The sequence below is a fragment of the Dendrobates tinctorius genome, unplaced genomic scaffold (genome assembly GCF_039654945.1).
Source record: "Dendrobates tinctorius isolate UK_male_01 unplaced genomic scaffold, ASM3965494v1 ptg000213l, whole genome shotgun sequence".
NCBI lineage: Eukaryota > Metazoa > Chordata > Amphibia > Anura > Dendrobatidae > Dendrobates > Dendrobates tinctorius.
This window is the reverse complement of record NW_027361880.1, coordinates 2,836,324-2,862,415: the sequence shown is the minus strand read 5'-3', so window position 1 is coordinate 2,862,415 and position 26,092 is coordinate 2,836,324. Positions and strand designations below refer to the sequence as shown.

At 45.3% G+C, this 26,092-nt stretch overlaps 1 protein-coding gene across 1 annotated transcript; it reads right to left on the bottom strand.

Annotated features, from left to right (window-relative positions):
* Positions 1-253: 253 nt before the first annotated feature.
* LOC141058669 (olfactory receptor 5V1-like) lies at positions 254-1,201 on the bottom strand. Its single transcript, XM_073554857.1, has one exon. It carries the CDS (start codon positions 1,199-1,201, stop codon positions 254-256), a length of 948 nt encoding a protein of 315 aa, XP_073410958.1.
* Between the last annotated feature and the right edge of the window lie 24,891 nt (positions 1,202-26,092).

The following is a 26,092-nucleotide window of genomic DNA, read 5'->3' as shown; positions in this document are numbered from 1 at the left end:
CTTAATGTCGCCAGTATATTTCCTATACCTTATAATAATGATGCTGCTCCATGGAAACTGTATGTGCTACAGAAAAACTATATCCATTTTTGAAATCAGAACAAAATGATGATTCAGAAAAGTACAAAGTCACCTTGCGATGATTAAAAGAAATATTTTTTTGTTGACCTGTGTTATCAAGGCAAAACACAATCAAAACTTCAAGCACTACAAATTTGCCAAATAGGTGGATTTCTCTCAATATGCTGACATACTACCTATTTGATAAATACATTTTTGAATAAAATATTTTATTTATAGTTCTTTTCACGGCACTTTTCATCTCTTTATTCCTTAGACTATAGATAACTGGGTTCAAGGCTGGGGTGACTACAGCATAAAGGAGAGACACAAGCTGGTCTTGCTCCAGTGAATACCTAGATGTTGGCCTCATGTACATAAAACTTATACTTCCAAAGAAGATGAGAACAACAATCAGATGAGAAGCACATGTAGAAAAGGCTCTACTTCTACCCACCTTAGTTTGGATTTTTAAGATGGCTGAGATAATTTGGATATAGGATACAAGAGTGAGGAAAAAAGAGCTGAGCCCTAAACTTCCTCCAGCAGTTAGGATCAGTAGTTTGTTTTGGAAAGTATCAGAACAGGCAAGTTTCAGCATCGGTGGAATGTCGCAGAAGAAGTGAGAAATTTCATGTGATTTACAGTAGGGCAACTGGGCTGTGAAAACAGTATGTACAATTGAGGTTATAAAGCCAGTAAACCACAGACTGGTGGCTAATTGGACACACTTTTGTTTGTTCATAATTGTTGTGTAGTGCATCGGATTGCAAATAGCCAGATATCTGTCAAATCCCATTATGGAGAGGAGCAAACACTCTGTGCTACAACAGGAGACGTAAAAATAGAGTTGACTCATGCACCCGCTATATGAGATCTCTGAACTGCCTCCTATAAGACTCGTGAGCAACTTGGGCACAGTCACTGATGAGTAGCAAATGTCTAGACATGCCAGGTTACCCAAAAAGAAATACATGGGAGTATGAAGTTTACTGTCCGCCCATATTGTTGTAGCAATGGCGAGATTTCCACACAGTGACATGAGGTATAAGAGCAGGAATATCACAAAGAGAAAGCACTTAACTCTGCCATCACTGGATAAGCCAGCCAGAGAAAAATCCGACCCGGAAGTCCAGTTCATTATATAATGAATCTGCCTGCGAAAGAAAATATTACAGAATTGTTATCTCTCGTTACATTAGTTTGAGAATATATACAATGTACACATATAATTAATAATACCATTACTGTGGCTTCTTCCATTAACTTGTGTAGATTATATGATGAGCACCTGGTGCCCCCAACATTCATGTTCCCCTTTGGAGTGGAGAGGAGATTGAGAAGGTGTTCTAATGCTCTACTCATCAGATATTGGACTGACGGAGATATCCCCAAACTTTTCTCTAATATGTTTGCCAGTCCCATCTGCTTAATTGGACCCATAGATTTGATGAAAAACACATTTTTCTATGTTTTTTTTCTTTCTTTTTGCAAATGCAGACATGTGAATATCCCCGTAAGCTATAATGGTTAGGTGTTCCATCTTAGAAAAACATGGATTGAATACATATGTGAAACACAGATATCAGAATGAGTCCTGATTATCTACTACTCAAAATGTATAATACAAGGAACGCTAAATAAATGTTGAAATCAAAATGTAATATAAGTTGATATTTGCAATACCAAAAGCTTGTATTAACAGTAATTCACATACTATATTTTCCTGCTGTATTTGCTCTGAAATGTGTTCAATAAGAAATCAACTCCCAATAGGTCTAAACTTGCTATGAATTGTGCATTATATTTTCTCTTTGCAAGTGATTTGCTATTTTGAGGGACTATACATACATAAATACAGGGTTGAGCACAATTGCATTGTTCTTAGACCTGTAACGCAACTACATGGTGTTGTCCATAGCTGCTGCAAACAAATATTCAAAGCTAAACCATTGCACAGCTACTTGAAGTTTTAAACAAATGCTAATATATGTTAAAACTGGGAAATGCAGGTAATAAGTGGTAGAAACGTTCATGATGGTTGGTTGGGATAACAGGAAAGGTAATGTCATCCTGCAAATATTGCATTTCTAAGATGGCTTATTTAAAATGTTCTGCCTCCCCATAGTCTTGTATAACTAATGGGAAATATCTTAGAGACACCTCAGGGACAATGTTTTCTGATGATAAGAAAATTTTTTTTTTCAAAACTTGGGCATGTTTATCTTAACCCTTATTTCAGAAACTCATACAAGGTACATATACCTACAGCATAAATTGGGGTACAGCCCATACAGTATAATATTCTTTACTGATTGACTTCAAAATATTTGTAATGACACATATCTTACCTTGTTGAGATAGTTTATTATTATATGTTCCATTCCCGTCAAGCACGTGTGCACCATTGGCATGGAAGTAGTTTTAGATATTCATCTGTGGAGGTTTATACATATTTATTTATGTTTGTGTTCCATGTTGTGTGGTTACGTCTGTATTACTTATTTTAATGTCCACCTGTCAGTAGGATCAACTCAACCAAGCTGTCTAAATGGGCATGCAGGTCATAGAAAGTTGAATAAAAAAATCATTGCCACTCACGCCCGCCTGCTCGGTGTCTTAATTTAACAGTATCTTCGGTTGAATGCAATTGTAGACAAAATGTATCCTGTGAGTCTGAGTGTTTATTACTATTTAGTACATCTGGATGGAGCCTCAGTCCACATGCTGAACAAAGCAGAGAAGCAAATCTGGGGAATGGGGCTATGTGAGTAGTTTCTATTTTGTTTATTTTATCAGGTAGTACTTGTGCTGTGGGGCCTCATAATTGGGGTTGGGTGCCTGTAAGGGCATCACACTATATTGTGGGGGCCATCATACTCTGTAGGAGACTGTAGGGGCCATTATACTGTGGGTTGTATCCAACATATTGTGTGGGGAACATCATACCGTAAAGATTCATCATATGGTGTGTGAGTACACTGTAGCGGCCATTATAAAGTATAAGGCAGTTGTGGGGACATAATACAATCTATGGGAGGCTGTGAGCCCATCATGCCATCATACAGTGCGTGAGGGGATGTGATGGAAATCAAATTGTGCGACTGGACTTTGGTGGCCAGCATACTTTTGGAGGGCTGGAGGCATCATTCTGCAGGGTTGTTTGGACATCAAACTGTATTCAGAGAAAATGTGGTAACCTCATAATAGTAACATAGTAACATAGTAACGCAGTATTTAAGGTTGAATGGAGACTTTAAAGGGAATCTTTCACCCTTTTTTTCAACTGGGAGCTGCTGGCACCGCCATCAGGGGCTTATCTACAGCATTTCGTAATGCTGTAGATAAGCCCCCAATGTTACCTGAAAGATAAGAAAAAAGAGTTAGATTATACTCACCCCGGCGTTCGGTCCGGTCCGATAGGTGTCCCATCTTTATACGATGCCGTCCTCTTCATTCCTTCCTGTCGTGGCTCCTGCGCAGGCTCACTGCTCTGGGCAGAGCAGTGCACCTGCGCCGAAGCCACGACAGGAAGCAAAGAAGAGAATGGCATCGTATGAAGATGGGAAGCGCCGGACCGCAACACCCATCGGACCAAGACCGGACCGCCCCCCCGATGAGTATAATCTAATTCTTTTTTCTTCTCTTTCAGGTTACATCGGGGGCTTATCTACAGCATTACAGAATGCTGTAGATAAGCCCCCGATGGTGGTGCCCGCAGCTCCTTGTTGAAAAAAAGGGTGACAGATTCCCTTTAAGTCCATCTAGTTCAACCCAGAGAAAGTTGATCCAGAGGAAGACAAATATCCCCATGCAACAAACACTAAGCTCCACATTAAGGAAAAAAATTCCCTGCCGACTCCACATACTGCAATCAGGCTAGTTCCCTGGATCAACACCCCATCAAGGAATCTAGTATATATACCCTGTAACATACTTTTCAAGAAAGGCATCCAGTTCCTTCTTAAATTTTAACAGGGAATCACTCATTGCAACATCATATGGCAGAGAGTTCCATAGTCTCACTGCCCTTACAGTAAAGAATCTGCGTCTGTGATTATGCTTAAACCTTTCCTCCAGACGTAGAGGATGCGCCCTTGTCCCCGTCACAGGTCTAAGAGTAAAAAGATCATTAGAAAAGTCTTTGTACTGTCCCCTCATATATTTATGCATAGGAATAAGATCACCCCTAAGCCTTCGATTTTCCAAACTAAATAACCCCAAGTGTAATAACCTGTCTTGGTATTGCAGACCCCCCAGTGCTCTAATAACCTTGGTCACTTTTCTCTGCACCCGATCCAGTTCAGCTATGTCTTTCTTATACACCAGAGACCAGAATTGTACACAGTATTCTAAGTGTGGTGGCACTAGTGACTTGTATAGAGGTAAAATTAAGTTCTTCTCATGAGCATCTATGCCTCTTTTAATGCACCCCATTATTTTATTTGCCTTTGCAGCAGCTGCCTGACACTGGCCACTAAATGTGAGTTTGTCGTCCACCCATACACCTAGGTTATTTTTCAGTGACAGTTTTGCCCAATGCTTTACAATTAACCACATAATTATACATCTTATTTCTTCTGCCCAAGTGCATGACCTTACATTTATCCCCATTAAATCTCATTTGCCATTTAATATTATTATTTATTTATATAGCGCCATTAATTCCAATGTGCTGTACATGAGAAGGGGGTTACATACAAAGTTATAGATATCGTTAACAGTAAACAAATTTACGATGACAGACTGGTACAGTGGGGAGAGGACCCTGTCCTTGCGGACTTACATTCTACGGGATAGTGGGGGAAGAGACAGAAGGTCGGGGGTGCAGCAGCTCTGGTGGTGATGAGGCGGCAGCTCAGGCGGAGGTGAGGCAGCAGAATGGTCATTGCAGGCTGTAAGCTTTCCTGAAAAGATGGGTTTTCAGGTTCCGTTTGAAGGATCCGAGGGTGGTGGATAATCGGACGTGTTGAGGCATGGCATTCCAGAGGATAGGGGATATTCGGGAGAAATCTTGGAGGCGGTTGTGTGAGGAATGAATAAGTGTGGAGGAGAGTAGGAGGTCTTGGGAGGATCGAAGATTACGTGAGGGAAGATATTGGCAGATTAGCTTCTAGTTTACATAAATCCTCCTGTAATATTAAATTGTCCTCCTCTGCATTGATTACCCTGAAGAGTTTAGTGTCATCTGCAAATATTGAAATTCTACTCTCTATGCCCCCTACAAGGTCATTGATATGTATATGTTAAAAAGAAGCAGGCCCAACACTGACCCCTGTGGTATCCCACTGCTAACGTGACCCAGTCCGAGTGTGCTCCATTAATAACCACCCTTTGTTTCCTATCCCTGAGCCAGCTCTTAACCCACTTACACATATTTTCCCCTATCCCCATTGTACTCATTTTATGTGTTGACCTTTTGTGTGGCACCGTATGAAAAGCTTTTGAAAAGTCCATATATATCACGTCCACAGCGTTCCCTTGGTCCATTCCAGAACTTACTTCTTCATTGAAACTCATCAGATTAGTCTGACAGGAACGGTCCCTCGTAAACCCATGTTGATATTGGGTCATGAGGTTATTCTTCTTCAGATACTCCAGTATAGCATCTCTTAGAAAACCCTCCAGGATTTTACCCATAGTAGAGTTTAAGCTTACTGATCTATAATTTCCAAGTTCTGTTTTGTCCCCTTTTTGAATATTGGCACCACATTGGCTATACACCAGCCCTGTGGTACAGACCCTTTTATTATGGAATCTTTAAAGATTAAAAATAATGGTCTATCAATGACTGGGCCCCAGGATTTCTCAACTTTAGTGTTTTTTAGACGCCGTCGTACTTCCTGCTGGGTTAAGCAGGTGACATTTAATGGAGAATTTTTATCACTGATCATGTTATCAGTCATGGGATTTTCTTGTGTAAATACTGTAGAAAAAAAGTCATAGAATGTAAGTCCGCAAGGACAGGGTCCTCTCCCCTCTGTACCAGTCTGTCATCGTAAATTTGTCAAAGTCAAAAGCATATTGGCTTTTTCCTCATCCACTATTTCACCAAGACTATTTTTAAGGGGGCCAACACTATCATTTTATAGTTTTTTTTATTATTTATGTAGTTAAAGAATATTTTGAGATTATTTTTACTTTCTCTGGAAATGAGTTGCTCTGTCTCAATCTTTGCTGCCTTGATTTGCATTTTACAGAATTTATTTAATTTTCAGTATTTATTTAATGTCTCATAACTACCCACTTGCTTTAATTCTTTAAATGCCTTCTTTTTGTCACCTATAGTAACATTTTTTGAAACTTATAGTAACATAATGTGTGCAGGAACTGGGGAAACATCACACTGTGGGAGAGGATCACAGTAGAGGCCTCATAATGTGCGTGGATGGCACTAGAGGGACATAGTGCTGTGTTGGGGACCTGTGGAGACATTATACTGTTTTGGTATCTATTACAGTAATTGCATTAGAATCAAAGAATGTTGGAGTTGTAATGTCCATGTCCAACTCCGTGCTCAATGCAGCGCAGGATTCACTAAACCATCTCAGACAGATGTCTGTCCAGCCTCTGTTTGAAGACTTCCATTGAAGGAGAACTCACCACTAGTGATGGGCGAGCAGCATCGTTGCTCGTGTCTCCCCAAGCATGCTCGGGTGATCTCCGAGTGTTTTGGCATGCTCAGAGATTTAGTTTTCCTTGTCTCAGCTGCATGATTTGCGACTTGTAGACAGGCTGAATACATGTGGGAATTCCCTAACAAACAGGCATTCCACACATGTATTCAAGCTGTCCAGCAGTCGCAAATCATGTAGTTGAGGTGACAAAAATTTAATCTGTGAGCACGCCAAAATACTCGGAGACCACTCAAGCATGCTCAGGGAGACCGGAGCAACGAATATACTCACTCATCACTACTCACCACATCTCGTGGCAGCCTGTTCCACTTGAAAAATTTTTCTTCTAATATCTAATCTGTGTGTTCTCTCTTTCAGTTTCATTTCATTGCTTCTCGGGTTTCCATGTGCAAATGAGAATAAGGAAGATCCTTCTACATTGTGACATTACTTCAGATATTTATAGACAATTTTTAAGTCTCCTCTAAGCCTTTTTTGCAAGATAAACATTCCCAGGTCCTTCAACCATTCCTCATAGGACAAACTTTGTAGTCCACTCACAATCCTGGTAGCTCTTCTTTTAACTTGCTTCAGTTTTTCAATGTCTCTTTAAAATGTGGTGCTCAGAAGTGGACACAGTATTTCAGATAAGGCCTGACCAAGGAGCAGTAGAGGGGGATAATTGCTTCACGTGACCTAGACTCTATGCTTCTCTTAATGCATCCTAGGTCTGTGTTTACTTGTTTGCTGCTGCATCACACTGTTGTCTCATGTTATGAATGAGTCACCGTAGGAGGCAAAAACAGAAATACTAGTTAAGTCCAGAAAACCAGAGAAGTTGGCAGCTATCGGATTGCAGACCCCTGAACCTAACAACAACAACTAGCAGTAGCCGTGGGGGGTTCCTACGGTGCCCTAGACCCCTCGATCACAGCCGGAGAACTACATAGCCTAAAGACAGAAATGGAAATCTAACCTGCCCCAGAGCAGACCCCAAAGCAATAGGCAGCCCCCAACATATAATGACGGTGAAGCAAGATGAAAAAACACTCACACAGATAGAAAGATAGGCTGAGCAAATGATGGGGCCCAAGCTAACTAAATAGGACAGAATAGAAAAGCTGCTGTCTGCAATCCGCCAAAACCCTCTCAAAACAAGAGCCAACAGACTGATAGGGAAAAAAGCCCTGAAGATGCTAGGCTTCAAAAAGACTATATCAGTACTCAGGTATTTTCTGAAGACAGAGCAAAAGGAATTCAGCTCACCCAGCAGGGAAAGGCAGAAATCCAGAAAAACAAGGCAAAACAAAACCAAAACACAAATGCAAAAAGTAGAGCAGAAAACTTAGCTTTTGAGTAGCAGGAATCAGACTGGTCTCCAAGAATCCCTCAGAGTAATCACCCACAAGGCAGAAGGGCGTCGGCTGCCTTATATCCAGTCAACAATTCCAGTCACCCAGTCATCATCATTCTGCTCAGGTGCTTTGTAATCAGCCTCACTACCTTCCTTCACCAGAAGAGGGAGTTCATCAGACCTCAATGGTGAAGGGGAAAATGAACTCACAACAGTCTCATGTGCAGTCTGTGATCTATTAGTATACCCAGGTCTTTTTCACACATTCTGTTGCTTAGTTCTATTTCTCCCATTCTATAGATGGAATTTTTGTTTTTCTTGCCCAGATGTAGAATCATGCATTTCTCTCTGTTAAATACCATTCTATTATTCGCTGCCCATTGTTAAAGTTTATCTAGATTCTTTTGAACCATTTCCTTGTCTTTGCCAGTGTTAGCTATCCCTCCTAGCTTTGCATCGTCTTCAAATTTGATCAGTTCACCTTCAGTTAACTTATCTACATCATCTATAAATTGCTGAACAACACTGGAGCCAGGACAGAGCCATGTGGTACTCCACTTGAAACACTCTTCCAATTTAATGTGCAACCATTTATTATCATATCACTCTTTGCGTACAATCACTGAGGAGCCAGTTATGAGTCCACTTAACCGTAGCCTTCTCAAGCCCATACTTGGTCATTTTATCAATAATGATAGTATTAGCTGCTTTATCAAATGCTTTGCTGAAGTCACGGTATACTATATCTACCGCATTTCCCTGATTCATTTAGTCAGTGATTCCATCATAGAAGGAAATTAGATTAGTTTGGCATGACTTGCTTGCTACAAACCCATGCTGGCTCTGATTAATTACTGTATTCCGATCCAAGTACTTACATACATGCTGTTTAATAATTTGTTCAAAGATTCTTCCTGGTATAGAGGTAAGACTCACTGGCCTGTTGGTGTAGAGATACAGGGTTAGTGAGTGCTCTCGTCTGCTGGCTCTGTTGTCTTTAGAAAGACTGCATGGACCAGGGTTCACACCACTAAATGCCTGCTCTCTCTCCCTGTGGGCAGAACACTACTCAGACAACACAGGTTGAGGCTAAAACAGTAAAGATGGGCGGACACCTGGATGTTCGGGTCTGGCGGGATAGGCCGAAAAGTTACAAAAAGTTCCGGTTCGGGTACGAGAACAGTACCTGGACCTGAACTTGAAACTGGACCCCATTCACTTGAATGGGGGGCCCGAACATCCAGTTTTTGCTGCACTGTAATATGCATGACAACGCGGCAAACACCGCTTCTGAATGGTGGGGAAATCATCCCCGCCAGTCAGAGTGCCACGGTTGCCACACTGTCAAAAGACAATGGGAGCGCTCAGCTGTGATTGGAGGTATAAACTTTACCTTCGGTCACTGGTGTCAGCTGATGGGACTACAGCCCCGATCATCTGACACCTGCTGCCATTAACTACAGTGAAAGCAGGAGCGGAGGATGGGAGTTTTCATTAGCCGCTCCTGCGCCATAAATAAATAATTTTAAAAAATTGCGTGGTTCCCCTGTATTTTCGCTAACCAGCCAGACAAAACTCACAGCTGAGGGCTGAAACCCTCAGCTGTCATCTTCAGCATTGCTAGTTAGCAAGAATAGAGGGGTCCCCATGCTGTTTTTTTAATTATTTAAATAATTATTAAAAAAATGGCATGGGGGTCTCCTCCATTTTTGACAACCAACCTTGCTAAAGCAGACAGCTGGGGGCTGGTATTCTCAGCCTGGTAAGGGGCCATGGTTATTGTCCCCCACCCTAAAATAGTAGCCCACAACTGCCCAGAAAAGGCACATCTATTAGATGCGCCAATTGTGGCACTTTGCTCGGCTCTTCACACTTGCCCTGTAGCGGTTGCAAGTGGGGTAATATTTGTGGGGTTGATGTCACCTTTGTATTATCCGGTGACATCAAGCCACGGCTTAGTAATGGAGAGGCGTCTATAAGACACCCATCCATTTCTAATCCTATAGTTGTATTGTAAATAAAGACACAGCCAGAATAAAGTCCTTTATTTCAAATAAGACTTAACACAGTTTTCCATTTTTATTTAAACGCCTAATCCCAGCGAAGCCCTCGATCTCCTGTAATAAAAGTAAAATAAAAAAACAACAATATACCATACCTGTACGTCATTCTGTCCTACGCTGTAATCCATATCTGGGGGATAAACAGTTTTCAACCAGGATAGTGCCAAGAATGCGCCCGCCAGGCTGAAAACCACTGGTTACTGAACTGCTGTGAGCACAGCCTCAGAGACCGGAGGTTACGTCTGGTCAGTGAGCCTCCGTTGCCAGCCGGGCTGAACTGCGGTGACCTTGGTGACATTTCCGCTAGCACCGTGAGGGTTTTTCTAGTGGGGATGTCGAACTTTACTGTTCGGGTTCGCCCATTGCTATAAAACAGTGTGGCAATAATTTATTGAATCACCAACACACAATAGTATATAGAACAGTCCCAGCAAATACCCAAGATGGTGCAAAATACAGAGTCTTACCCTTAAACTGACACTCTCGAATTAGAGCTGTTTCCATGGACGTGTACCCCCACCAGTGGCTCCCCGCTTTTGGCGTGCCCCCACAGTGAGGAGGTAATGACAAGCTTAGGAGGATGACAGTCTATTGATGTATGAGGCTAGGTGAATTGATTGTCCCAACCTCAATTCTCTAAACATCGCTGAGGATTCAGTGATGGTCAATGAGGCAGCTCTGTATTTCTTCAGTTGGAGCCATGATGACATGACTTCTGTAATTTCGAGACTCTCTAAACACAGGCAGATCCTCCTTTTTATAGGTCACAGCTTTTCATTTAGGCTTTCCACCACAGGTTTGGGGGAAGGTGAAAGGAGACCATCCCTCACAGCTGAAGTGTTCAAACAACATGCATAGATTGTCCTTCATATTGCATACCACCTGTTACACCCGGTCCCTGTCCTGGTGCGGTGCCCAGGTCTGCCACTGTTACACCTGGTCCCCATCCTGGTGCTGTGTCCAGGTCTGCCGCTGCCTCCCGTTCTGGGAACTCACCTCGAGCCTCGCACGCTGTCCTTAGGCAGCAGCCGGCTTCCTCTGTGTCTCATGCATCTGCTCAGCATTCAGGACTCTCCCCTCCCCCACCTCCTGGCATCCTCTCGGCAGATCTGCAACTAGAGCTATTAGGGCATGCCCGCGTGCTCTCCTGCCTTCTTAAAGGGACAGCGTGCATTTTTCAAAATGGGCAATTAACCAATGGCACTGCACTGGCTGCGATTTCTGGCCTCTCCTCCATAGGGAGAGCGCCGGAGCAACGAGTATCAATCATTGCTACATCCAGTTCTCTTGCTAACCTGTCTGCACTGCGTCTGCAGCCTCTGTGCATTCTCTAATGCTATCTGTCTCCACAGAATATCAGTATCCTGATCATCCTGGTTATATCTGCAACCATCTGGGCGAAAGCCATCCCGTTCCGCCAACAGCCATCTGATTCCGAGGACTGTGTCTAGGTCACTGGAACCAGCTACTTACCAACTACCCGGATCCAGGACCCGTCTGTCGTGATCCAGGTTGGATTATGACAGATAAATGCACTAGTAACCTTTTTTTTCCTTCAAGCCTTTGGCTTTAAGGTAGTTTTGCCCCCTGGTGGCCATTAGGGTCATTGCACTGTGGTGATTTCAGTTCTAGTTTTGCCCCCGGTGGCCTGTAGGGTCATTGCACTCTGGTTTCTTTATTTTACTTCACGTGATTATCACTAACAGGTGTGATTGCTCTGGTTTAACTATATAGGTGTGTCTTGTTCTCTCACTCACTGCTGGTGATATTGCTCATTTCCAACCAAGTCTGGTGGAGGAAGGAACTACAGAGAGGAGTTCCTTGCAGCTCAGGCAGAGCTCTGGTGTAGTAGCTTCAGGTGGAAGCTGAATTCTGGTGGTGGACTCTGTTGCTGGGAGCAAGAGCAACAGAGCAAAGCTAAGTGGTGTTATCCCTGTTTTGTAACTTTCCTTTTGTGTGTTTCAGTGCAGTGGTGGGATTAGTTTCTGCACCATCCATTTCACTAGAAAGGGCTAGGTGCAGGGCGAGCTAGGGTTTTTAGGTTCCTGATCGGCACCCGGTGCGGAACTGGCATAGGGATCGTTAGGAGTGTAGAGACACTGACTCAGGGGAGTGCAGGAGGTCTCCACGTCCCCATTCCCTATCACAGGGCCCTCCATTGTATCAGTTTCCCTGGTGTTTCCCTTTATTATTTAAATTCGCCCTGCTGGAGGCGGTGTATCCCGATATACGTGTAATTCTGAAATTCGCCTGCTGGAGGCGGTGTATCCGGCTGCACGTTATATTATTTAAACTCACCCTGCTGGAGGCGGTGTATCCAGGGTCACGTGTGCCATAGAAATTTGCCCTGCTGGAGGCGGTGTGTCCAGTCACACGTTGACCATCACACCGTCTAACTACGGACTCTGTTGTCACTTCTGTTAGCCCTTTTGGTCCCTCTGGGACAGCTGCCGCGTGTCCGGGGTCTAACTGGAGGTAGCACCTGTGTCCTCCGGGTATTCCATTCTGGTCCTGTCTGAGGGGCTTTACTACGGGTACCCAGGGCTCACTAGTCACGCCCCCTTCGGAGCCCCCCGGACCGTGGTCCCGAGGTTCCACTTTAAAAATAAAAAACAAATGTGAACTTCACCATCTCTGCCTCCGCTTCCATTCGTTACACCACCAATGGATCAACATATTAACAAACATTCAAACATTATGCCTTTGTTTCCCAAAGATAGTAAAACATTACTAGGACTGCAATGCTAGGACAGATACAATAGGTAATCATCAGCCAGTCAACAAATGGCAGCCATTGAAGAGTAATTCAATGACAATAAGGATCAACAGTTATTCTTACATGAACTCTAGCTCATGTCCCTGGGCCTACTGAAATAATATGTCTGGATAATTCAGATTAAATGCAAAATCGCCACATTTGGGGACAACATTTGCCCTTCTCCAATCATTTGGGACTTCTGTTCTCCAGGATTTCTCCTTCACCTCATTGGGGGACAGAGGACCATTGGTTTATGCTGCTGCCACTAGGGGGCTTACACTAAGTAGACACAAAAAGATTAGCTCCTCCTCTACAGTATAAACCACACACACTGGCTCCAGCAGAACCAGTTCAAGCTTAGTGTCAGTAGGAGGCACATGTGGTCTGATCTTCAGAACACATATATAGCTTTTTTATTTTTATTTTTTCTTCAACATCTTCGTGGATTACAGGGGTAACAGCTTCCTTAAGGGATCTGCTCTCCCCAAACTTACAACAGGTGGGAATGTGGAGTGTCGCCTCCATGTACCCTCTCCTTCAACAGTTTTTCTCCATGCTTGAGATGTTAGGGGCAAAGGGTCACTTCAGTGCACCTCTTTCCCCACACCATCAACAGATGGGCACATGGAGTGTCGCCTCCATGTATCCCCCCTCTGCATCCAGGCTTACATTGCCGTACCACAGCCATGTTCCATCCTAGGGGATTGAACCCCTTGGATGTACAGAGGCTCTTATGGTGTCCACGTGGCTCCCAATGCATCATCACTGACTGAACAGTGGCGATGAATGGAGGGTGGACGGTCCCTCTCCACCTCGTTGTTAAAGGGATGGTGGATTGAGGGTTCCCTGCACCGTCCATAAGGCAGCTGACCTGAGGCAGGAGCGCTTCTCACAATCCGGGTCCTGCACTGCGGTGGTCTCCAGACCAGGATGCACACCACTGGTAAGTGTGGGTCCGGGACGTGGCATGGCAGGTTAGCAGCACTGGCTGAGGGCTCTGGTGCCAGCGGCGAGGTATTTGTTCCATGACCCCCTTCCCCTGCATCGGCCGGCTCTAAAAATTTAGGCTCCGGCTTGGGCTTTCTCAGCGTAATTTCCAGTTTACAGCCTTGCTCTTTGGTCTAGCCACTGCTACCAGAGTGTTCATGAAGATCATCATGGTTGTCATTTTCATTGTGTACTCTCGGGGCGTGGTTGTTTTACCATATCTGGATGACCTAATAGCCAAGGTCCCGTCTTTCCAAGCTTGCGCAGAGTGGGTCCGCATTACCTTGGACACACATTCTTGCCTGGGCTGGCTAATAAACTTGGACAAATCTTCCTTGGTCCTGGCTCAGCAGATTTCCATTTTAGGAATTACTCTGGACACCTCCCGAGGGTTGGTGAGTCTCCCTCGAGACAAAGTGTTATCCCTTTGACAGAGAGTATGGGCACTTTGTCACCGAGATCCTCTCTCCATCCGATTCTGCATGAGGGTCCTGGGCAGGATAGTAGCAGCAATTGAAGCTATTCCATTTGCCCAGTTACACCTTCAACCTCTTCAGCATGTACTTCTGGCAGCTTGGGACAGGAACCCGCTCTCCCTCAACCGGCTGTGCCGCTTGTCCCCACGGGTCAGGCAGGAGCTCAGATGGTGGATATTGCGGTCATCCCTCACCCAAGGGAAATCTTCTGGGCTGGGGAGCAGTCTTTTGACATCACACTGCCCAGGAGCGCTGGTCCCCTAAGGAGACACTTCTCCCTATCAAGATTCTGGAAATCAATCGACCCTGCAACGGTTCCATCACCTCCTAGTAGGTTGCCCCATCCAAATACAATCGGACAATGCCACAGCAGTGGCATATATCAACCATCAGGGGGGCATCCGCAGCAGGGCAGCAATGTACGAAATGAAGCACATTCTCCGGTGGGCCGAGAGAAACCACTCAGTCATCTCTGCAGTGCACATTCTGGGCATGGAAAACTAGGTGGCAGCCTTCCTCAGCCACCAGGGTCTCCCATTGGTGGGAGTGGTCACTGAACCCAGACATCTTCCAGCAGATTTTTCATCGCTGGGGGACTCCGGACATCAATGTGATGGCTTCAAGACTCAACACCAAGGTGCCCAAGTTCATAGCTCGGTCCCGGGATCCAGAGGCCATTGGGGCGGACGGCCTAGTTCTTCCGTGGTGTCAGTTCCACTTCACATATGTGTTCCCTCTGCTTCCGTTGCTTCCGAGGATCATCAGGATAATCAAATCAGATAGAGTTCTAGTCATCCTAGTCGCCCCAGACTGGCCACGCGGAACGTGGTATGCGGAGTTGGTGCAGCTCCACGCTGACGTTCCGCGGCATCTTCTGGATCGTACAGACTTGCTCTTGCAAAGACTCTTCCTGCCAGCAGAACTCCAGCGCCCTGTGTTTAGTGGCATGGCCGTTGAACCCTGGGTTTTAACCCAATACGGGTTCTCTCAAGAGGTGGTCTCTACCATGATTAGCGCTCGGAAACCTGCGTCCATGTAAAACTATCACTGTACTTGGAAATCTTTTTTTGCATGGTGCAGGGATCGCAGTCATTCTCCTCTCACTTTCTTTATTCCAGCTATCCTAGAGTTTCTTCAGGCTGACCTCGACTCGGACCTAGAGCTCAGTTCTCTCAAAGGATAGATATCCACTTTATCTGTCTTGTTTCAGCGCAGGATTGTTTCCAAACTGCAAGTGAAGACTATCCTTCGGGGCTCTTCCATTTGGTATACCTTTCATGGAAGGTGGCTTTTCTTGTCACGGTGACGTCAATCAGACGGGTATCGGAGTTAGCCGCCCTGTCCTGTCGAGCTCCTTTTCTAATCTTTCACTAGGACAAGGCAGTTCTCAGACGTCTCCAACTTTCTTGCCCAAGGTGGTCTCTTCCTTTCTCCTTAATGAGGACATGGTCCTGCCTTCACTCTGCCCAATCTCAGTGAACAGCTTCGAGAAAGCTCTTCACACCCTGGATCTGGTGAGGGCTCTCAGAAGGTATGGCTCATGAATGGCATCCTTTCGTAAGGTGGATGTCTTATTCGTTCTTCCTGAGGGTCACAGGAAGGGACTTGCCGCTTCTAAGTTCACAATAGCCAGGTGGATCCGCTTGGCTATTCAAAAGTCTTACAGTGTCAGGAACAGGCCTATCTCGGTGGGGATTAAGGCACACTCCACTCGTGCGATGGGGGTCTCCTTTGTTAGGGCTGGAGGAACGCACCAGATTATAAAATAATAGTAGGTGCGTTCGCAGCCCGGGGTCCAGCGTGCAGAGGTGGTACACTGCTGCTAGATAATGGCGGACGCTCAATATGGCGGTATAATGGCGGAACACATGAGGGTTAAACGTCACCCGGTGTGCACAGGGTGAACTCTGTTGCTTCACAGAGCCGCCGAACCACTAAACACAAATACCGAGCCTGTTCAAGCTCACAGAGCTTGGGAAGATGAACGCTCAGTATATGGTCACAGGACTCGGGCCCAAGGACACAGGACCAGCGTCCCTTTAGACCTACTGAGCGTGCGGCGTCACAACCGCGAATGCCGCTAACTGAGGTTGACTGCAGCGGAACGACAGTGACTGCCGCGGAACGATAGTGTCCTATAGTAGGCGACACCATCGGACGCTAGTGCTGTGGACTGATGTGCACTGTGGCCTATAGCTTCGCCACCGACTGGTGCTGACACTAATACTGATACCCTAACCACATGCGTATTATCCAAGGGAGGGGAATCTTAATAAGTCATTCACAAGGTACATGCATCCGTCATCATCCACACATATAGCAACTAGAGTCTATACTAGCTCATGGCCGAGCGGCCATGCAAGTCTTTTATAGCTGAGACCTTCCGGAACCTTCCAGATCCCCCTGATGGACCAATCAGAACTGGAGAAGGACCTGAGCATGTGACTCCCGATCCCCAAAGGGGAATCGTCCCATGAGCATGCTCAGTGGAGCGACGGAAAGACTTAGATTCTGGAGTCTTTTGCTGCTGGCCATGGTGCATTGTCATACCTGAACCAGAGGTGGCAGCAGCATCTAATCCCATGCTGCTGGTCTGGGTAGAGCGCCGGGACCAACGAGACTGCTGAGGAGGCTCCACTGCGGCCGAAGGAGAATGGGAGACCGCTGAGTGCAAGGCTCTAGATTCCTGCTGTGCAGTGGCAGGAACCCGAGATCTAACATCCTGGGCCATTCGGTACCAGGCGTCGGCGGAAAAGGTTTGCAAGGCTGCGAATTGGTCCAGTCTGAACACCTTCTCGAAGCACTACAACATTCACACTCAGGCCTCAGCAGATGCGAGCCTTGGAAGACAAATCTTGCTGCCGGCTGTAATGCATCTCTAGATGGCTGGTGTGTGAAGTTTGGTCTGTCCTGTCAGTTTCCCACCCAGGGACTGCTTTAGGACATCCCACGGTCCTGTGTCCCCAATGAGGCAAAAGAGAAACAGGGATTTTTGTGCACTCACTGTAAAATTCTTTTCTCCGAGTGTGACGAACATCAGCTTACGCTGAGTCGTTTTTCTTGAGAGAGTGGACCCAATGTGCCGTGGCACCCACCGACCAAGGGCGAGCTGACCTAGTGAGATCCCACCCCCTGTACAGGGAGTGTCAGGGGCAAGACCAAGGGGGTGAGCCACCACGACTGTTGGGACCAGACGGCCGGCTCAGGGGGACACTACGGGAGTGTCTGATGACCAGGGACAGGCAGGAAAACAAGACAAGAGGTAAGTGCAAGGTATCTTCATTAAGATCTTCAGGATCACATTCAGTGCAAACATGAAAACAAGCAAAACGTGCAAGGTGCGCGCGTGGGCACGCCAAGGTCCATAGCATGGTACGTGCCAGGTGGCACGCCTAAGTACTGGTAAAGGCACAATGGCATTGGACTCCGGACCGCTGGCAACGATCGACATGATCAAGGCATCAGGCTGTGGACATCAGCTCCGGACATCAGGCCGCAGTCATCCAGCTTACGATCTCTGGCAGTGATCGGCAGGTTCCGGGCATCCGGCAGGCAAACCAGGGTTCAAGCAAGGAGGCACGTCAGATATCCAGGCATGGTGCGTGTTAGGGAACACGCCAAGGTCCAAGGCTAGGTGCAAGGCTAGGTACGTGTGTAGGGGACACGCCAGGGTTCAAGGCTAGGTGCAAGGCAAAGTGTGTGTGAAGGGGACATGCCAGGGTTCACAAAACAAGACAGAGTGCGTGTGTAGAGACACGCCAAGGCACAAGGTAACAAAGCAGAGTCCTGCGCGTGCAAAGAGGCACGCCAGGGTCAGGCGAGGCAGAGTCCTGCGCGTGCAGAGGGGCACGCCAGGGTCAGGCGAGGCAGAGTCCTGCGCGTGCAGAGAGGCACGCCAGGGTCAGGCGAGGCAGAGTCCTGCACGTGCAGAGAGGCACGCCAGGGTCAGGGTTCCAGGACAGGGTTAGGGCCTGTGCGTGCAAGAGGGCATCACAGGGGACATGGCAAAGCCTGCGCGCACTTTTAAAGAAGCACGGGGAGGTATGCCATGGGCAGGCGAAGCCTGCGTGTGCTATAGAGAGCACGTAGAGCACAGTGCAGAAACTGCGTAAGGTGCAAGGGAGCACAGAGAGCACAGCTGGGGCACTGGCTAGCTGATCGGGCTGCGGCACTGACAGACGGGGAAGACTCCAGCGAACCCGACTGAGGCATGGCAGGCGACACAGCTGTCACTGACTGGCGAGCACGGCTGAGGCACAAGCAGGCGGGCATGGCTAGGGCGGGCACGGCTGAGGCACAAACAGGAGGCTAGGAAGGCCAGGCGCATGTAAAGAGCACACGAAGCAGCAAGGGAAGACAAGACAAGAAACCAGGCAGACCTTAGGCAGAGTACGGAACCAGGAACGGAAGCATAGGCAGAAACACGGAACAAGAACAGAGCAAGAACAAAGCTAGCAGCGGAACGTAGGCCGGAGCCCAGACCCGGGCCAAGGCAGAGCCTTGGGACTAGCCTGGAAACGTGCAAGAGAGCACAAGAGGAAAGAGTCTAGCAGCGGAGCGTAGGGTGAAGCCCAGAGCCGGGCCCAGGCAGAGCCTTGGGACTAGACATGGAAAAGAGCACAAACTGAAAGAGAGGAGGAATGGTGTGTGTGCCAGGGAGCACTACAGAGCACCATAGCAGAGAGAGCGAGGCAGAGCAAGCAAAGACAGAGACCACAGGGAGGAACAAGGCAGAGCATAGCGAAGGCAAGACATGGCAAAAACAGGCAAGGCAGAGAATAACAGAAGGACTACAAGTCCAAGCAGGACAAGACGAACATGGCACATCGGACAAACATAAGACGAGGCACGGGACAAGAGATGGAGTACGAGCACGGAGCGTGTGCAGAGATGCATGACAGAGCAGAGTGCAAGGGCACAGAATAGAGGGAGCAACCCCACAGACCAAACAGCCATGCAGAGAAGCAACACAATACCCAGGCCCTGAGCATAGGAAGGGGCGGTCTAATATAGGGCATAGCACCTTCTCTTCCAGGTCAGGACCAGGGGAGAACTTCCTAGTTCAGATGCTCCAGGATCTCAGAGCGCAGTCACATGATCAGGGTTTCAGACATGACGAGATGATCACAGAACCAGACAGTGCAGGATCTTAGGAAAGGTCACATGATCAGAGTTTCAGACATGACGAGATGATTGCAGAACCAGACAGTGCAGGATCCTAGGAAAGGTCAGATGATCAGAGTTTCAGACATGAGGAGATGATTGCAGAACCAGACAGTGCAGGATCTTAGGAAACGTCACATGATCAAGGTTTCAGACATGACGAGATGATTGCAGAACCAGACAGTGCAGGATCCTAGGAAAGACACATGATCAGGGATTCTAGACATGACGAGAAGATCACAGAAGGCAAAGCAGAAACGCAGGCATCTTGCAGCTCAGCAGACATAAGGTGAGTGTGCACACTGCTCTAGGGAACAAGCAGGATAGCAGACATGAGATGCGCATGCACACCGCTCCAGGGTCATGAGGCAAAACAGACATGGCGGACATAACAGACATGGCGAGCATGACACCGACCCACTCATTGGGGGACACAGCAGCCAACCTCTTGGCCTTAAGGCTTAAGTATGTTCTTTGGTATGACATTGGCATACTCTAATATACTGTTTTTGTTTTTCCTACTGCTTTGTCAGGGAACTGGTTCAGCTGGAGCCAGTGTGTGGTTTATACTATAGAGGAGCAGCTAATCTTTTTGTGTCTACTTAGTGTCAGCCTTCTAGTGGCAGCAGCATAAACCCGTGGTCCTGTGTCCCCCAATGAGTGGCTCGGAGAAGAGGATTTTGCGGGGAGCACTCAAAAATCCCTATTTTTCACAGATTCTGGCTAGTAGGTCTGCAATTTCCTCTACTAACTCTTTCAGTACCCTTGGATGTAACAGTGTTGTGGGCATCTTACTGTGTTGGTATTTGTGAGGGGCTATGGGTTAATCATACTGTGTGGCATCATACTGTGGAGGGAGTCAGTGTGGTGCCCCTATTATGTGTGTGAGAAATGAAGAGTTTTTGAAGTTTTGAAGGTAATAAAAGGTCAGATTCTGGAATATTTTTTGAGGGTTAATCCATCAGAATATAAAAGTATTGAGACCAAATGTTAAACACTGAAAAGAGAAATAAATTGAAAAGTCAGAATTACCATTTTTTGGCTGCCATACTTCTCACCAAACAAACATAAAGTAAAAAAATTAATGTCATATAAAACCCAAAATGGTATCAATATAACTTTCAGCCTAGGGCACAAGAAAGCAAGCATAACACAGCTACATTGATGGTAAATTAAAAACATTAAGGCTATGTGCCCACGGTGCGTGTTAAAACGCACACCAAAAACCGGACTCCTTCCCAGAAATCGCACGTTTTTTTCCGCGCGATTTCACTGCGATTATGATCGCAATTTTGCTGCGATTTTCGCGTGCGATATTCAAGCACTTTCCAAGCGATTTGAAGCATCACTTGGAAAGTGATTGAAAGGTTGGTCACACTCGTCAAACATAGTGTTTGACAAGTGTGACCAGGTTTTTACTATTGAGGCCGCCTATGCGGCATCAATAGTAAAAGATAGAATGTTAAAATGCTAAAAAAAATAAAAAAATCGGGGTATATTTACCTTCCGGCGTCCCGCGCTGCATTCCCGGGCCACAGCGTTCCCAGTAATGCCTTGCGAGACCTGTGATGACGCAGTCTTGCGTTGCTATAGCGATCTCGCGAGACCGCTAGAGTCACGCGAGACTACGTCATCACTGGACCGTGCCGCAAGGCATTACTGGGAACGCTTAGGCCGGGAATGCAGCGCGGGGCGCCGGAAGGTAAATATACCCCGATTTTTTATTTTTTATTCTTTTTTTTACAGGGGTATGGTACCCAGGGCCTGGAGGACAGTCTCCTCTCCTCCACACCGTGGGTACCAACCGGACATGAGACGCTTAACTTCCCGCATGGTGGGCATAGCCACATGCGGGAAGTAAGCGATTCTCATGCATTCCTATGGGTGCGGAATCGCGGCAATTCTTTGCGATTCCGCACAAAAGAATGATCATGCTGCAATTTTTTCCGCGATGCGATTCCGCCGCGTAAAAAAGCGCAGCATTAGCACAGCGTGTGTGGAATGCCATAGGAATGCATGGGGGGGCGTTCTGTACACGATTTTTAAACGTTTTCACTGCGTTTTCACGCCGAAAATCGCTGCAAAAACGCTTAAAAATCGCTACGTGGGCACACAGCCTAAGGGTCTTAGAAAATGGTGACATAAATAAAATGATTCCTTTTTTTTTTTTTACAAATTTCAGAATTTTTTTTGCCACTGAAATAGCAATAAAAAAGCTTGACAAGTTTGGTATGTTTGTTTGTAATTGTAGTGACCTGGAGAATCCTGTTGCTAGGTATGGTAATTTTTACCACATATTGAACAAAGACAAAACTCAAAAAACAATGGTAGAATTGCAATAAGAATTTTTTTAAACAATTTAGCCACTGTGGGAATTTTTTCCCAATTTTCATTATATCACTGTATTTTGTGGACTATGAGATGCACTGGACCATAGCACATGCACCAAATTTTGGAGAGGAAAATAGGAAAAAAAATGTTTTATTAAAATGAAGGGACATATTATAGTCCGAATTTACTATAGGTTACCAGGGGGCGGCAACGTTATAGTGGGGTCACAGGAGTCAGGTTCACTGCTTCAGGAAGTCTGCAGGAGTGGGGCAATGCTACGGACCCCTGGCTGGGAAGAGGGGTTGTCCCAGCAATGCAAGACTGTGAGCTTCAAGAAAATGTTGATGGTGAGGCAGTAGTGAAGTCCCCACTATGCCCATTAATTTATGAAAATGGTCTCCAAAAGCAGAGTATGCAAAGATTGAGCTCTCGGCTTGTCATTGAGCCTAGATATAAATCTGCGCATGTGCTGCCTCCAGCCACCATTTCCAGAAGCCCACCATGGGGAAATCAATGGGCATAGTGGTGGCTCCGCTCCTGCCTCACCGACGACATTTCATTAAAGCCCGGGGGCCACAGCATAATCCCAAACCTGCTGCTGCCGGCTTCCTGCAGCCTCGACCATGCATCCTGTGACCCTGCTCCACCACTGCCGCCCTGCCACTGGTAAGCTACATTCGGTCTATAAGACGCACACTCATTTTCCCACCAAATTTTGGGGCGGAGAAGTGCGCCTTATAGTCCAAAAAATGCGGTATATGGTAAAATAAATGTAGTACAAAACTACAACTCATCCTGCAAGAAATATGCCCTCAACATAAAAATAAATAATATGACTTGTGAACCAAGTGGAGAAAATGTGAAGCATAAAAATTGGCAATTTGTCATTCTTGCGCTTTCGTTTTTTCCTCCCCTTCTTCCAAGAGCCATAACTTCACATTTCAGGCTATAGCAAGTCATATGTTTTTAAAGTACTGTGTTATTGCAACAAGCTTTATGCTTTCTTTCATGAGTTGGTAAAACATAGATAATCAATAGGTCTCTCTTTTTTGTGAAAATGGGATCCACCCTAAAGTGTTGCACAGGTAATTTTTTAATTATTCTTTTTTTTAGCATCGGTCAGCCCAAGCAGTAGCACTACTACAGTTCAATTTAGGGGACATGATGAACAGGGAGTATATGGCCTACTAGACTTCACAATTTGGCTCTGGCGCCAGCAGAACCATGTAGAAAGACAGACAATGGTCAGACAGGCAGGCAGCTGATATGGCCGATATACTCATTGGCATCAACTATAGGTAAATGAAAGTTGGCACAAATGGATGCATGAATCATTATGACAAATGTAATGTTTTCTATGCTTGCAGTTGATAACCTGATCAACTTGTGTATGGAAAAGTCACCAGCCTCACTGAATACCCTCTCTGACTTTACACTGTAGGCTGGACAAGGCCGTATGCTAATAGCAAACTGGGCCAGTTCTTGCCACTGGTCCTATTTGAAGACTCAGAAGTTGATGGGATCAGGTTCAGGGTATCTGCTTTAGAAAGACTACAGTCTAAGTATGACTGAACCTAGCTGTTCAGCCAATGTTTCTATTTTTGCTAAAATGCATCAGACTGATGCAGTGCAGGTAACATAGCTCACTTAGCTGCTCCTTGAGGTAGACATAGGCACACTGGGTAGTCTCTGGGTGGTTTATTGTATCATACACCAAAACCCCAAAATGTTAACAGAAAACAGCCTGTCTGGCTCAAAAGAAAATAAACAGTTCATACTCAGTCCTGCCGAGTACTTCTGGGCCAACACATATGGCGGCTCTCACAGGAGCTTCAGTATGGAGATTTCCTGGCCTCAACACAACACTGGCCAAGGAAAAAAAAAACTGGCTGGACATTTATTTCCCCAGCCACACCCTTAAGGTGGAGATATGGTGAGTAGGCGTCCCCTCCATCTCTTTACCTACTCACCTACAAACCCATCCATAACATGGCCGCTTAACTCTTTCAGCACATAGCATGCTGAAAAGAAACTTATGGATTTCTAGATCACAGAGGAAAGCAATCTCCGTCACACATATCTCCCATCACATACAGTGCCAGTGGCCCTGTCACAATATATATGCAGATGTCGGTAACAACCCATTCAGTCTACAAAAGATTGCAAATCACATCGTGGATGTCTACAAATTAAGTTATGTGTAATAATGAGAAAAGACACAGAAAAAAGTATAGAACATATGAAGAAAAAGAGGTGCAAAACACCATGAAAAGTCATGACACCAGCTTAAATCTATCATGAAGTTAGAAAGCAATCCTGCCACTTAGTGAAAAATAATATCAGCTGGTTAAACTCATGGCCTGTAAAAAGGAGTCTCATTACCAAGGTGCCACATGATTGGTAAAACCAGTGAGCTGTCTCAAGACCCTTGCAACCTTATTGTTGCAAAACATTCTGATAGCATTGTTTTTTTTCTACTGGAGGTTCCACTGAGCACTGTTGAGACCATAATCCGGAAGTGGAAAGAACATAATTTCAAGTGCTCTCCACACGATTTCAGACAGAAGAGTGGAAAGAATTATCAGAAGAGTTGTTCAGGAGCCAAGGACCAACTGTGAAGAGCTACAGAAAGACCTGGATGTACAATTGTTTGACAGAAAACAATAAGTAATGCACTCAACCTCCATGGCCTGTATGCACACTCACCACACAAGACTACATTGCTGAACAAAATGCATGTTCAAGTGCATTTAAAATTTGCTCAACAACATTTAGACCAGCCTGTGAAATACTGGAAGAATATAGTCTAGTCCAAAGAGTCCAAAATGTAATTCTTTGATGCCAAAATGTACACCATGTTTGAAGGCCATGAAGCACTGCATGTCACCCCAAAAACACCATTCCAACAGTGAAGTTTGGAAGGGGGAACATAATGTTGTGGCACTATTTTTCAGCATACGTTGCTGTCAAACTTCATATAATCGAAGAAAGGATGAATGAATGAATAGACAAATGTTCCAAGACATTCTTGATATGGATGAGCTAGCACTAAAATGCTTGGGTGCTTGTTGCTTGACCTGATCAATTCCTAATACTCACATTCTCATTTCGAGCAACGAGTATAATGGGAGTCAATGGGTAAGCCAAGCTTTTTTTCCGGCAGACCCTACAAAGAGGTCTGGGGGGCAGTGAAAATTTTTAAACAGATGGGTAAAGTGCTGAATTAAAGGAGAACAGCATAGGGAAGGACATTGGAAACATCTCTGACCCCAAGATCGCTGCTGAGAACAATGGTGTCACACTTTTACTCCACCTTAAGGATTGACAATTAAAAATTCCAAACCCATGAGAATATGCATTTAATGGGAAAATATTTTTTTTCCTGTTTAATGACTTGTATATAAAGGCAAAACGTAAAAAGAATGTGAAAAAAAATATAACTTATTTAAGCCAAAATTGATTTTTTTTATTAAACAACAGGAAATTTCAGTTTCATTTATGAAGGAAGCACAAACTGCCAATACCCTGTTTTAGGTACTGATGAAGACGGTCATAGAGGAGCGCCAGCTGTGCGTAGTTAGGGCAGTACAATGCAGCTCCAGCCGGGTGCCTCAGATGAGGAAAAGTAGTTAGAGAGCTAAGTAAAACCCAGTCAGCAAGAGCGCAAAGACAGGAGATAAAGTATTTAAAAAAAAAAACCTCTAATTTATGTCCTGCTGAAAAAATAGCGGTTCATTCACTTAAAGCTAACAATGACATAATTATAAGAAATGCGGACAAAGGGGGCGGGGTGATTATTATGGACAGACACCATTTTAATTATGAGGGTTTTAGATTATTAAGTGATTCAGAACACTATGATAAACTTGCATATGACCCATCATCTTCCATTTTTTTCAGAATATACCACATTCATTAAAGATGCCAGGTCACTTGGGATTTTAAACTTGAAGGAGTATTGATGCCTTAATATCTCTAAATTTAAATTACCCTTTTTTATTTTCTACCCAAGATCCATAAAGATCCCATAAACCCTCCCAGTCGTCCCATTATTTCAGGGATTAAGTCCATTACCTGCAATCTTTCCCACTATATAGATTTGTTTTTACAAAAGTATGTTTTAAATCTACCCTCATATCTCAAGGAAAAAAATTTACTCAAAGGTGGATGGAGGGTCCCGCAGGATCAAAAAGATATACAACATGAATGATACACTGATAAAATAATAAAAATAATAAATGGCAAAGTCTTTATAAAAATAAAAAATGCCTTTATTAAAATAT

Coding starts and splice junctions, on each gene's coding strand:
- LOC141058669 (XM_073554857.1), bottom strand. CDS start 1,201: ATGAACTGGACTTCCGGGTCGGATTTTTCTCTGGCTGGCTTATCCAGT.